Here is a 14,427-nt window from a genome sequence, read left to right as displayed (position 1 = left end):
CTGCAGGTATTCATCTAAGTGGGAAGAGTTTTGCTGGATTGTTCCCACTTAGTTTTATTAAGTTCAGGTTCCCTGTAGGCTTCTTCACTGCACTCATGCCGTAGGCATTTATTGTATGAGAATAAAATATTCATATCACTGCAGCTTTAGCACCGAGGTGTCGATCTGGACCTCCTTAAAATAAGAATTATGTGTCTATTTACTCATGTAAACATTTTAAACATTAACATGAATATAAAATAGTTGCCAGGTGAAGCACAGCATGTGCCCTATGCACTATTCAGTGTAATTTGAGCTGCCACTGATGATTTAGCACCTATGCGGCCACAGAGTGAATAAGATGTATGATGCTATGCTGGGTGTGTGCAGGATACTGGAGGCATTTACATATTCTGCACCTCCTCATTGATGGACCATCATTGCTATGGGCAGTGGGGAGGAGAACAACAGATAAATGCAAAAAAAAAAAAAATCATTTGTCAGCAAAATGGGTATTCACATCCACTGGTGCATATTGCAGAATTGGTGCACAAGTGTTGTTAGGAAGATACAGTCTAGCAAAAGTAATGGCTGATTGACCTCAATTGAGAGTGGTATCATTTTTCTCATCTAACTCTTGGCAAGGAAGCAAATAAGCACCTTTCCCTTAACATTAGACTATTCCTTTACAAAAATAATGACAACTATCATGTCCTTATTTTAAAATGCCCCACAGGAACTGAATTAATGAATCTGAAACACTACTTACAGTAATTCTGCTAGTATTGACACAGTGGCCACCGCAAAGTCAATTTTTCTTACACCAGCACCTTTTTGTATCCATAACGTAAATTGCGCAGGCTATAAAAACCTGCAGTCATCTTGTTAGTGTGTATGTATGTGCGTGTGTGTATTTGTGTGTGAGGCATATGTCGCCTTTCTCGACCGATGCAAAAGTTTTCTTCAGGTGAAGGTAGCTCAGGACATTCTGTCTCTGCGTATCAGTATTCTGTGTGTGAGGCGCAAATGGGAGAAATTAGATTTCATACGGTTGTGCATGTGTGTATGTGTGTGTGTGTGTGTGTGTCTTCATGTCTGAAAGTCTCCTCACACTTTTCTCAATCAGATTACTCTCTTTCGCTTGCTGCTGCTGCTGCTTTCTGCAGCAGCTCCTGTTGCACCTCCATCCAATCTAGAAGCCCACTGCACGCCCCTCCTATCCCGTCTGCACTGGAGACCAACTACACACGCAAAAGACCCACACCCTCCCCAACAGGTCTGTGGGAGTGTGAGGAGGCATTGGTGCTCTGGCCATAAACAGACCAAACAGGGTGGAGACTGTAGCTCAGAGTTATAAGGTCTAGAGAGCAATAGTGGCTGATTCAGCTACTGAGTGGTAGATAGAAAAGAAAAGAGGGGAGTGACAGCATCTGTGTGTGTGCTTTGCTGTGAGTCTGTGTGTGTGTGTGTGTGTGGTGACTTCAGACTGTGCCTGTGCCCCAGCAGACAGCAGCACACAGGTCATCAATGGAGCTGTCAAATGATCCATGGTCGAGGGGGCAAGAGGAGGCTCCCCTGCCCCGTCTGTCCAAAATGAAGAGCAGCAGCTACAGTACTGTCCAGCAGCAGGCTTACTCTGCATCCATCTTTCTCCGATGCAAAGACAAGCTGGAACAGGTGAGCACAGTGTCAAGTAACTCTCAAACCTCATGACAACATGATTCATTTAACTGTACATCTGCTTTTGAGAAAATTAAGAGGTGGAGTTGAATCTTGGTGACCTATATTCAAACTCTGAATCTTAAATTGTAGTTTTACATCCAACAAATCAAAAGGTGGTATGTGACAATAAATCCCAGTCAGCCAAGAATCTAAATTTATATAGAAGGATCTAAAGCGTGTAAAACCATACCCAGAAGAAGCAATCTACCAGCCACATTGTCTAATATGCAATATGGCATCCTGTGAACCAGGGAAAGTTAGTTTCATCTACTGGAAACTCATTCATTCTGCATGCCTGTGGTGCATCAGCCTCAGCATAGGGAGAAGTGTGCAACTGAGCTCTTTTGCCTCAGATGAGAATTGATTACCACTTTCTTCACTGCTGCCACACACACACATAATACAGACACAAACACACACACTACAAAAAGACGCATGCTACCTACTGAAGGATCCTAACTTCTTAACCACCAGAACTATTTCTTTTATTTTCCTGTTTTCAATATGTCTGAGACTCAGTGTGTAATCCTTCAACTTTACTTCAGGATCCGGTAGATTTTAGCAGTAAATTCATATCTTACTGCACTGGGCTACATTATTTTTCTCGAAAAATAAATTCAGTCACAACACAGCGCCATGCCAATATGTACACCATACCATTACCACACACCTCTCCACAGATCTGACACAATTAAATACATAAAATATAGATTAAATACCTTTCCACTTTATTTACTTACATGAGGGTTTGTTAACAGCAGATCAATAACAAAGTCTTTACCTGCCACGAATGTGGGTCAGGTTTGATTTCTGGATGGTGCAATAACGTTGTTATTCTTCATTATATCAGAGCAGAGTAACACAGGCGTGTATGATGGAGGAGGAGGTGGAGTATAACCAAAATTGCTTACCAGGGCTGATGATAAATGTATGCAATGCTGCTGATATGATTGTGGGAGCTTGTAATGTTTATGCTTTGTCTGTAGAACTACATGCTGATTATTTTCAAGAAGGGAGACAACTAAAAAAATAAGTAAAAGGGAACAAGAGCCGCCTGAAGAGACGTGTATCTACTTGCAACAAGTTAGCTTAATTTGTAGCTTTTTTATGTTTTTTTTTTCAACATGACTGTTCACATGTTTATTTTCAGTCAAATATGGTGGAAAACGATGCCATGGGCATTCGTTTTTTCCTGCAGATAGCACCACCTACCTTTGACTATTTTTAACAGTTTTAAGTGCCAAATAACAACATCACAACACTGCAGCTGAAATGCTTCGCTATGCAGTTTTCCCATAATGTGTTTGCACATTCTTCTACATGTGGCCTGGCTGACATGAACTGCTGTAATTCTTAAGGCATTTGCAACCACATTTACCAACACATCCTCATAATTAAACAACAGTATAGGTCTAAAATTCAGCCGGCAAAAAACAACCTATGGTTATAGTTAGTTTTGGTTACATTTCTGCCGTCCAGACAATATGCCACTTTCCAAGACTGTTACAAACAGGAGGTGAACAGCAGTCTCCTGCAGCAAAGTCCACTTTTTGCCATCTAGCTATCTAGCCACCCAACCCACCTCCTCCTAATGAGGCAAAATTAATCAACAAATGCAGTATGTCTATGCTTCCATCCCTTCCCAAAAAACACAGGCCTATATCCAAGCTGCCTTTTATTTCAAAAGTCTTAGAGAAAGTTGTTGCCAAACAGCTCACTGCTGTCTTGATTGCACATAACATTTTAGATAAATTCCAATCTGGTTTCCAACAGAAGCAATCCACTGAAACAGCTCTTCTCAGAGTCTCTGATGTGAGTGAATGCTCTGTTTTGGCGCTTCTGGATCTTAGCGTAGCTTTTGATACTGCAGATCACAGACTGAAAGGCTTAGGCAGTGAGTGGTCCCTACATGTCTGAAACTGCTGCTCTTTCGTGTGGTGTGCCTCAGGGTTCTGTCTTGGGTTCTATATAATTTGCTTTGTATATGCTTCTCTTAGGACATATTATTAGCAAATTTAAAGGTATCCTATATCACTGTTACACTGATGATATCCAACTCCAGTCTCTTTTAAGCCTGATGAGACTGACAAACTGACTGTTTTGCACAATTGTCTGACTGCCATTAAGGACTGGATGGCAAACAGTTTTTTTACATCTAAACACAGATAAGACTTAAGTCCTTACCTTTGCTTCTGATAGCTTAGCTTCCAAGGTTGCTAAGTGTATTGGGTCCCTTTCTTCAGCTGTGCAGTCTAGTCTTAGAAATCTCAGTGTTATTTTTGATTAGTATCAGTATCAGTATCAGTACCAGTATCAGTTTTTCAACAAACATACATATCATCCTCCATCACATATCTTTGAACTGCAGTGGTGGTGGTGGGCTAGCTGTAGAGGCCAAAGAAGTAGATCCAGTGCTCTGCTATGGACAGACACTCAAACTGATGGAGCTTTCTGAATGAGACAGCCTTACAGGATCATTTTTCACTGCTGGATCCCAATCTGCACCCTATCCACAGTGCCTTTGGCATGTGGCCCAGCTGTCTCCCATGGCGTTGTGCCCAGTCAGCCTTCACTCAGCACATATCACCCTGACTCTGAAGCTATGGCAACATAAAAAAGAAAACACCACATCCTGTGCACGCATGGAAACCTGGTGCTGAGCTTTTGGTGTGAAGGTGAAACACCTACATTGAGATGTCCTTCGTAGAGGTGTGATTGGATGGGGGGGGCATAATTCATGTGTAACTTAATTGTGACAATATGTCATGTTGCATAATTATAAATGTACGCCTGTAAGCATAGTTTAGGTAACAAAACATTAAGTTAAATTGGGTTGAAAAGTGGAAGTCTTTTGCATGTCTTGGTCACATATAATTGTTATTATCATGGCATGTTAATTAATATATTTCAGCATGTATTAGAACCTAACTATACTGAAATACATCAGTGGAATGCTGTTGAAATAACCTAATCAAACCTTACTGGGATGTCAAAAACATGATGGAGAGTCTATACAGGGATCCAGTTCCCATTCTTGCAGTAAAAAAGTAATAACTGACCAAGACTAGTTGAAAAAAATATAGACCCCAAGCTTCTTACACTACCTTATTTTTGTCATACACACACACACACACACATACGTACATATTGTGCACATGCAAGCCATGTAGGCCCAGTGTAGTATGATGATTTGCTTCATTTTTGTGCAAAGTGTGAAAGAGCCTTGAAGTGTGTCTATTTATGTATAATTAGTTCTTCTTGTTGGAGAACTGTGCTTTACATTATCAGGCAGTGATGTTCTGTACAGACGGTCCAGAGGGAGTAGGGATGAACGGTAAAGGCTGCTGTGACCTTCGACCTGCTCTCCTGCAAACAGCAGTGCTTGAAAAGTGTACAGATCAAGGAAAGCTTCTACAGCTGTTCAAAAGAAGACAGGAAAAGGGACTGGTAGGCATTTTATACGAGACCATTCAATGTTGCATTCGTACAAATGGTTAAAATTAAATTTAACATCATAGCAGTGACTGTGCACTTGGTAAATTGTTTATGTCAACAGATTCATGACCGCCGCTGACTGTTGGCTCGGCATATCATAGCATCTTCAGCTAAAAATTGCCCTGTGCTTCTGTCTCATTGTTGACACCGACTGAGGATCCTTCTCTGGTCACTTTGTTCCTCTTCCTGTTTAAAAGTGTGTTTGTTTGACCCCATGTGTACAGCTTTAGAAACAATCACCTCTCCTGGGAAGTGACTCAAACCTTTCTGTCCCTTCTGTTTCTCTCTTTCACACACAGGGTGACGTGCAGAGGTCACCTGCCCCAGACACACACAGCAGGTTTCACTGCTGTGACTTTGTTACATTTTATTCCAATATCTCTCTGGGATCTCACACAGTGTCCCACCAGTCTTAATAATTAAAACTCAGACTTACCCTGCATACTCTGGGAGTTACAATAATCAATCATCAGCTGTTTCATTGACACAATTACAATCCTATTCATGAGGCTTTAAAGAGAATAAGATATAGCTTATAATTTAATACACTTTTAAGAAATTCTTGCACCCTGCCTCTCTCTGCACCTCTCTCCGCCTTTCATTACTCTCTCACCCCCCATTAGGTCATTCCTGGACTCATAAACGGAGCAGCAGCTTGCCTGCAGTCAACAGCATATGCTGTTTCCTGCTATTAGGCAACGCTATACTCATCTGTGAGAGAAGGGCTAGGGTGAATAAAAGGGTGTGAGAAAGTGTTTGCATATATCATTTTTTTTCCTAACCGAGGCCCTTTAATATGCTTCTGAACGACAGTGAGAGTTAGAGCTTTAGATGTGAAGCTATGCACAGTAGAGGTGAAAAACAAATGAGAGCGCTGGATTCTGTGAATTACTGAAAAGCACATTTATTAAAATGATTTAAAGACAGCTGGGATTAAAGCAGACAATATTGCTGACTTATTCAACTCTGTCATCAGTTGAAGTTATTAATGAGAGGTATAGGGCTATTTTAAATTCTTTTGTCTTCTCTGGGCAGAGCTGTGTGTGTTTGTGAGTGTGTGTGTGTGTATGAGTGTGTGTGTGTGTCATGTTATGTCCCACCTAATGATTTGATAACAACATGGAATTTTGCAGCATCCGTCACACACAGTGGATCACCAACAGCATGTTTCAGCATCCCTCCCCTCTAAGCCAAGCCCAAGTGCTTTCTGCCAAATGAGTTTTGTTCACAAAGTGTATAAAAGAGGAAGATACAGAGGAGAGAGGAGAAGGAGGGACGAAGAGGAGGGAGGGGGGGGGATTGCTGGAGCTCGGATCTACAGCTCTGTATTGGTCGTTTGTGCGAGAGGGGTTGGTCTGTCTCTATCTCTCCTACTGCCTCTACAGTGTCAGTGTGGAGAAGGAGAGACTGAGGAGCACACATACTGCTCACACATACACACACACACACACAGAAACACACACACACACACACAGTCCGAGGTTGGAGGAAAGATGTCAGGACGCGGGGCGGATCAGGACCTGAGGTGCACACACATACCTTCCAGGACAGTGAGGCACCAGCAAGATGAAGCCAGCTGCAGAGTGTGAAGACAGTGGAGTGGTCTGCTGGGTAGTGAGGGCTGGCAGAAAGACAGACTGATAGACGAAGATATGTTGTGACTGAGCTGCTGTTTCTCACCTGTCATAGAAGTTTGAAGGAGTGCTGCTCTCATGGCGGGACCAACCACACAGGAACCTTTGAAGGTGACGTTTACAGCCTCCAACTACACATGCTTCATTGTGCATCTATCTTAATATGTGATGTTATTTTCATTTTGTCTGTCGGTGGAATTTTTAGTGCATGTTTGCCACAATTTGCTTTTCTTGCTGCCTTCCATTACATTATAGTCTTATTCGGTAATTGATTAATTTCGATGAAGCCTTAAAATCGTTACATTAATTTATTTGGACACTGTTCTCAAGAAAAAAACAGAGATGTGTACAAACTGTATGTAAACTCAGGCTGCAACTAACAATTATTTTCATTACTGATTAATTTATTGGGGTTTTTTAATTCATTTTGTCAGACATAGTGAAAAAATGACTATTACAATATCCTGGAACTCAAGGGGACGTCTTCAGATTGCTTGATTTGTCCAACAAAAACAGTTCAAAACCCAAATACATTCATTTTAGATATGAAGAAAGTTCTCACATTTAATAAGCTAGAGCCAGCTGCAGTATGGCATTTTTGCTTGATAAATGACATAAACGATCATTATCATTATCAAATTTTTACAAACTTAATCTCTTACAATCAAATAATCGATTCATTGTTTCAGTTCTTAATTTAGTGCTAGCTGTGTACGTTATTTTGCATTGAAAACAGCTGTGGATACAAGTTTATCTACTATTATTGTGTTTTTTATGTATGTAATGTATCTTACTGTATCAGTAGCTCATCTAGCACTGACCTGTCTCACACTGTCAGTCCTGTTCTGTATCATGAGGCTTTATTTCCTCGCAGGCATGTACACATCCACAAGTCAAGCATGGTCCTTGACTCCGATAAATGTAATGACGAGCTCAGAGGTCTCAGTGGACAACAGAGGAGTGTAAGGTGCATCCGGCTGGCACCAGGTCTTTCAGCCTCATTGACTGAGGCAGACAGTGCAGAGAGGAGTGGGAGATGGCTTCGCAAAACATCGCACAACACCCATTTTCTCTATGACACGGTGCTGAATAGTGTTTTTGTTTTGTTTAATAATCAAAAGTTTTAGCTTGGAGTCATTTTCCTGAGAAATAAACTACTGCTTACTCTACAAAAAACATCAGCGGGATCCAATTCATTTGATTGATCAAAGACAACAAAAGAGAATATCTAATGCCATGTTGACAGCTCACAAAACTGACAAAGCCAAACAAGGCAGGGATGGTGAAAATCTGTAGTTGTAAGCAAAACAGAAGTGCCTAACTGCACTTTTAAAACTGTGAAAATCAAGGCTCCTCAGGCTGGATCAAGACAATAAGGCTGCTGCATTATAACCGCTGACCACTCTGATTGTCAGTCCACCCTTATTACAACCAGAATATACCATATACTGCACAAACATATACACACAAATATAGGCTTTGTTATTGCGTGTCATGAATGCCGCGTTGGCTGTATCCGTCCTGGCACAGAGGTCATAAAATTCCTTTCTGCTGGGAATCGCTAGAACAACAAAGCAGGCGGTATAGAGAAATGTACACAGAAAAGCATAAACCAGAGCTTTCCAATCTTCCTTATCGTTGGGCGTTAGTGCGTATCAATTTGCCTTTAGTTGGAGAGTGTCTGAGAGTGGCATGAAGTGAGATTTGGGAATCTGGGGGATTTTTGCTCCAGAGTATGTAAATCCTCAGCAGCCTGGTTGTCAAATCGAGAGTTTCTACTGTCGAAAGAAGATGTACAGTTGTTGTTTTATTGATCATGAATCCTATCTTCCAATCAATGGTATTGACTGAGGACATTAGCATTTAAAGGCTGGTCATTTCCCTTTTGTACACCACCCAAAACGAATCGCCATGTCAGTGTCATCTGCATGGTTAACTGCAAGATGTTAACTTGCTGTGTGACAACATGAGGAAGAGTTGAGCTCTAAGATGCTGCCGATCATTCGTCCCTCGCAAACACTCCAACAATATAATGATACATCTAACTTTTGTTAATATGTTGTACATGTGTGTCACTCATCTTCCAGACTCAGCAGAAGTGCATTGCCATCTTTGCCCTGATGTGCTGCTTTGCCGTGCTGATGGTGCTGATCTTTTCATCCGTGGACGTTTGGGGGGACGATGAGGATGGTATCACAGAGGAGAACTGCAGCAATGACTGCCGGTAAGATGTTCTACAGGTATGACATGAAAGCAAGAAAAAAAGGCATAGTGCCATATTTCTACACACGCTTAAGTCTCCGGCATGTTTTACTTTCAGCATCGTACTTGTGGAGAACATTCCAGATGACCTCTCTCTCCTCGTGGATGGCAGACACCACTTCCCTCTCTCTGTTGGCTTTCACACCCTGCTGGACCAGGCAAAGCACTCGGTGGAGGTGGTGTCACCTGTCTGGGACTTAAACTCCTGGGACCTGGAAACAATGGCGAGCACTGCCAAACAGGTACAAATTCTTGCCAGGCAGTCTGAATACGACCCCCAACACTCCTGCAGAACATGAACCAAATGCTTTTCCCTGGTTCTCTGCAAGAGAAAATACAATTATTTTCTAGTAAAGATTATATGTCGATGTTAATTAGCTTAGTCCTGCTGAGATATAAGTATTGCCCTTTTAAGACACATCCGCAAATAGCCACACTACTGTATAAGTAGATACAATTCACAAACGTTCAGCTACAGCGATACAGAACATCACTCTCTTCTTCAGGGTCAGCTTTTGTTCCAGCGTCTGCTCAGCCTGAAATCTCGTGGGGTTAAGCTGAAGATTTCCAGCAGTGTGACTAACTCTGCTGAACTGAAGACCTTGGCAGCACACAGTGAGTGGCTGTCATATTTATATTTTATAAAAGCAATTTGTTATACCACTGTAGCAAAAAGGAATGAAGATTTATATCTCCTGACACTATTCCCCTGACATTTCCTGTGTAAAAAAATCCTTTTAAAGAAGATTCCACTGTATTCAATTACAAATTTAGTCACTTTTAGTCCCCTGTTTAAGCCAGTAACACTATATTTTACATATTGCGAACAGCATCACTGAGGTGTCTCAAGGAAAACAGATGCAGATTCATTTACCCCATGCAGCCCCACAGCACAGGTCATACAGCCATCACCTTTATTAGCCTTTGTCTGCCAAACTTCACAATCAAGGTCAAAAAATCATGAATGTGCAAATGTACCTGACCAGTTTCCTGTCAAAGCCTTTACCTCTCAGACTGCCTGCCTGCTTTGCCCACATATCCATCAGGCAGTCCAAGGCCAACTGGCAATTTTCCACGATTCTCCCCATCTCATTCTCTCAAACTTTTCATATTCTCACCGCTCTTTGTCTGTTTCTCGCTGCCCAGATGCAGAGGTTCATTTTGTTAATATGACAGCTTTTACCAGAGGAGGACTGCATTCTTCATTCTGGATAGTGGATCGGAAACACATTTACATCGGGAGCGCTGCTATGGACTGGAGGTCACTCTCCAAGGTAATAACAAGCACCAGCAACGCCAAAAGTGTGCAGCATGACATCAGAAGAGGGGATAAATGAGCGTTGCCAGGTCTGCAATTTATCTCTGACTTCAACATGGCTACAGTAGCTTTTGGTCTCTCATAAATAAAACCTAGACATGCACAAATTTAATTAAATGATCATCTTTGCACCTAATAGGGACGTCAACATGCTGTACACCTGTACCTTTTTATGCAGTTACTCCAGCATCTCTTAATAGATATGAAGGATTATTTAAAATTGCTGTCTGAGGAAGTCCAGAGAGACAAGAAGCATCTCACTTTGCATTTGGTATGTAATTCAAAATGGAGGAGGAGCCAGAGAGTATTAGCATACTTTAACTTGAAGTGATTACTTGGCACTTTTCATGCTTCAACGCTAGCTGGAGGAAGAACTACTGTTGAGTGTAATCAAGTAGGACTGGACACATACAGTACATGAATATATGTGTGTGTGTGTGTGGGTGGGTGTGTGTGGTGTATGTACATAGAGAGAGAGAGAAAGAGAGAATAAATGACAGACAGGCAGGGAAGAAGAGACGCAAAAAGGGAGAAAAGCAGAGTCTGTCCTAAATTCACCATACATGGTAACACAATGGACTGAAACCTCTGCATGCTTCCTTCTGGGTCACACACTAAAATAGAATAAACACAAAACAAATGTCTGCTGTGTAGTTAATGACCACGCTAGAGTATATTTAGGACAATTATCTTGTTTTTGCTTTTCAGAAACAACCTGATCCTCTTCTACTCTTAAAATTGCTACAGTATTATTAGACTATTTAGAGTGTTACTATTCTCACTCTATCAGTGCTTGCTAAAAAAACCCCCTTACCGTCACTTGTTTAGCCTTTTATCTGACTCCACATCCTCTATCACATGTACAAAGCATGTCTATAGAGCCAACACGCCTGTAACTCTTCTGCTGCATCACCTCTCCCTGTGTGCTCCTTTCTGACAAACCTGCAGAGGAAAGAACTGGGGGTGATGGTGTATAACTGCAGCTGTCTGGGTCTGGACCTCCACCGAGTCTTTTCCTTCTACTGGCAGCTCCATGACAGGGACTACATCCCCTCCATCTGGTCGAAGAGAGTTACAGCCCTCTATGGAAAACACAACGCCCTAGAGCTACAACTCAACGCTACCTGGGCCACTGCCTATGTGTCTGTGAGGGATGAATCTGTTCTGTTACAGTATAATGCCAGAAGTAAAGAAACACACTAGTCAAAAAGCACAAACCACAGGTCGTGTCTGTAATAAACTCTGTGACTGTTTTACATCCCTCTTAAGGCACTCATTTCCTGATTCTGGGCTAGATGGTGGAGGCCTTTATAAAAGTTTCATTACCAACTAATAACAGGCACACACAGGGGGTTATTAATCATGTTAATATCATGCTGAGGAGCATCTTGAGTCAGTACCTCAGCCTAATTTGACAGTAATGAATCTTGTTACCCTCTAAGCGACAGGACGCTTATCAGTTGCATTTAAGACATTTATCATCCTATAGGAACTAATGAAGCCATGCTGTTACAGGCTGCTGGCAACTCCAACCTGCTCATGTGCCTCACTTCTTCTTATAATGACAAATAGTTGAGGAAATTTGCCTTGTTGTTTTTCTTGCCTTTTATTCTTTCAAGAGTGTAGTCTGAAGCTGTGAGATATTTCGCAAAACTGGAGGTCACTAATACGTTGCAATTAAGAGTAAAATATCTCTTACTGTGGCGTAAATTAGACGAAAAAACTGAATGTTAAAGATATTTCAACCACTTTTTTTCATCCACTTTCAGTTCTTCAGGTTTTTTTGTGATCTTTATATACATTTTGGTTGCAAACTTGAGTGATGTATTCTTTCTGCAGACCTCTCCTGAACTCTTCTGCACTAAAGATCGCACCAGAGATGTGGACGCCATCTCTCAAGTCATCCAGAGTGCAAAAACATTCATCTTCATATCTGTGACGGACTACCTCCCTCTGGTGAGCAGGAGTTTCAGAAGAACCTCGGTCACAAGGTACAGAGTTTAACATCAAAACACTGTATGTTCAAGAGCGTTGACATTGAAACATGTGTTTTTGTAACAGTATTTATGAGTTCAGTTCATATTCATATGCGCAACACATATGAACACACTGTATGTGTATATGTATAAGCATTTGTCTAATAACAAAGGATCCATCATTAGGTACTGGTCACCTATCGATGAGGTGATCAGGGAGGCTGTGGTTGTGAGAGGAGTCAGAGTTCGCCTGCTGATAAGCTTTTGGAAGAAGACTCATCCGCTCACCTTTAACTTTGTGACCTCCCTCAAGTCGCTGTGCATGCATCTGCACAACTGTTCCCTGGAGGTGGTACGTGAATTAACATAATTGTCTCCAAATATGTCTGTAGTTTGGTGTTTACATTAAACTATAGTACAAAATGTTCCTGATTGATATTGTAAATATTAAATGCATGTATGCATGTATTTAATGTGTTAAGAATTTATGATGTATCTTCATGTATTGATTTTGTTCAATGATATGGTTTACAGAAGTTTTTTAGTCACAACAAGGAGCAAAAGGACGATGTTCAACATGGACTGAACCACAACAAGTATGTGGTGACCGACAGTGCGCTTTATGTTGGTAGGCAACGCATCATTTGTTTGTAATGAATTCAATTTACATGTAAACTTATTTTATGGAATTACATTTACATTTACATATGTTTTAAGATAACTAAATATGTCATGATTTTATTGTCATTTTAAACAATGACAGTACTTTTCTTTAAAGGAACAGCTGGGGAAATATGCTCATTCACTTACTTGCTGAGCATTAGATGACAAGATTGATGCCACTTCTTTATATGAGTCAATCTTCTCATCTAATCCTCAGCAAGAAAGCAAGCAAGCATATTTCCCAAGATGTCAACACCAAACTATGTATAGATTTGCACACACAGACATCAAGAGAAAAACAACAGTAGGCTATTGGAACTCAAAGTCATTATTTTCTTGAGATAACAGCTGTTACAGATACAGTTTTCTTTTTCTCCGCAGGGAACCATGACTGGGTGGGGAGCGACTTTGCCATTAATGCAGGAGTTGGACTGATGGTCAAGATGAAAAATAATCTTACAGACAGCAGATTGTCGATCTTGGAACAAGTCAAAGCTGCTTTTGAAAGAGACTGGAGGTCACGTTACGCCAAGAGCCTACAAGGAAGCAAAAATCAAGAAAGCAAATACAGAAACCTGCAGCAGGCGAAGATTCAAATGGAGATTAAGGAGGAAAACAACCCTTTATCTTTATAAGCACAGAATATCTCTCTATATCCTACAGCCTCAATATGCCTGAATATGCTACATTTTACAAAACTTGTACACAATATAAGAATGTAAACCTACACTATTAGACCTGACTTTGATTATGTGATTATGTTAAATTTAACAGATTCACTTACAGTCAACAAAGACAATGTTGAAGTTGAAAGTCACAGTAACAGTATGTAGCTATTTAATCAATTGTTGACTGTTATATGAGCATGTACCGCTGCATGAATATTCAAAGCAATATTCAAATTCAAATTATATACTTCTAAGATAAGCAATAGGATGAATCAATATGTTCTATTTAATCTATTTATATATCTATTTATTTATTTAAATCCATAGAAGTTTCTCATCAAACTCACCATAACAAATTACATTTATTATTTAATGATGATGCACTATTTTTGTTTAGAGTTTTAATATGTATTTTATAAACTTTTTTACTATCTTTGGATTTGCATACCATTTACGATTTGTAATGCTACTGCATGTATTTGTCTGCAGTTTCTTGATTGAGATGCACACACAGCTGTTTATCATCTCATTGAAAACTTTCACCCTCATTAAATTTCCTTTTTTTCCTACTTGTCATTGTGTTCATTTCAAGATGGGAAGCATTGAGTGTCCAACACTTACACACATATTCCAGCAAAACAAGGTCAGGTTCCTCAAAAATAATAGTAAGATGTCACCGATTCCTGCAGTGCTGCTCAATCATTTTTATT

The 14,427-nt window shown here is 40.6% G+C and overlaps 1 protein-coding gene across 2 annotated transcripts; it reads left to right on the top strand.

Annotated features, from left to right (window-relative positions):
• The first annotated feature begins 6,584 nt into the window (after nt 1-6,584).
• Nucleotides 6,585-14,269, top strand: pld5 (phospholipase D family, member 5). 2 transcript variants are annotated; one of them, XM_044345534.1, is made up of 10 exons: nt 6,585-6,941; nt 8,918-9,054; nt 9,151-9,334; nt 9,599-9,707; nt 10,239-10,366; nt 11,359-11,556; nt 12,250-12,401; nt 12,573-12,738; nt 12,921-12,982; nt 13,431-13,583. In XM_044345534.1, exons 1-10 carry the CDS (start codon nt 6,909-6,911, stop codon nt 13,438-13,440), a joined length of 1,179 nt encoding a protein of 392 aa, XP_044201469.1. In that variant the 5' UTR covers nt 6,585-6,908; the 3' UTR covers nt 13,441-13,583. The 2 variants fall into 2 exon arrangements, with proteins under 2 accessions (XP_044201469.1, XP_044201468.1); XM_044345533.1 differs by having other exon boundaries at nt 6,586-6,941; nt 12,921-13,014; nt 13,431-14,269.
• Nucleotides 14,270-14,427: the final 158 nt, after the last annotated feature.

This window comes from Thunnus albacares, chromosome 3 (genome assembly GCF_914725855.1).
Source record: "Thunnus albacares chromosome 3, fThuAlb1.1, whole genome shotgun sequence".
Classification (NCBI taxonomy): Eukaryota; Metazoa; Chordata; class Actinopteri; order Scombriformes; family Scombridae; genus Thunnus; species Thunnus albacares.
Note: the sequence above shows the minus strand (reverse complement) of the source record. Positions and strands in the feature narration are given on the sequence as shown.

Excerpts from the sequence above, each read along its gene's own strand:
- pld5 (XM_044345533.1), top strand. The coding sequence starts at position 6,909 with ATGGCGGGACCAACCACACAGGAACCTTTGAAG. Across the intron at positions 6,942-8,917 it reads CCACACAGGAACCTTTGAAG|ACTCAGCAGAAGTGCATTGC; the intron begins GTGACGTTTACA and ends CTCATCTTCCAG. Across the intron at positions 9,708-10,238 it reads GAAGACCTTGGCAGCACACA|ATGCAGAGGTTCATTTTGTT; the intron begins GTGAGTGGCTGT and ends CTCGCTGCCCAG.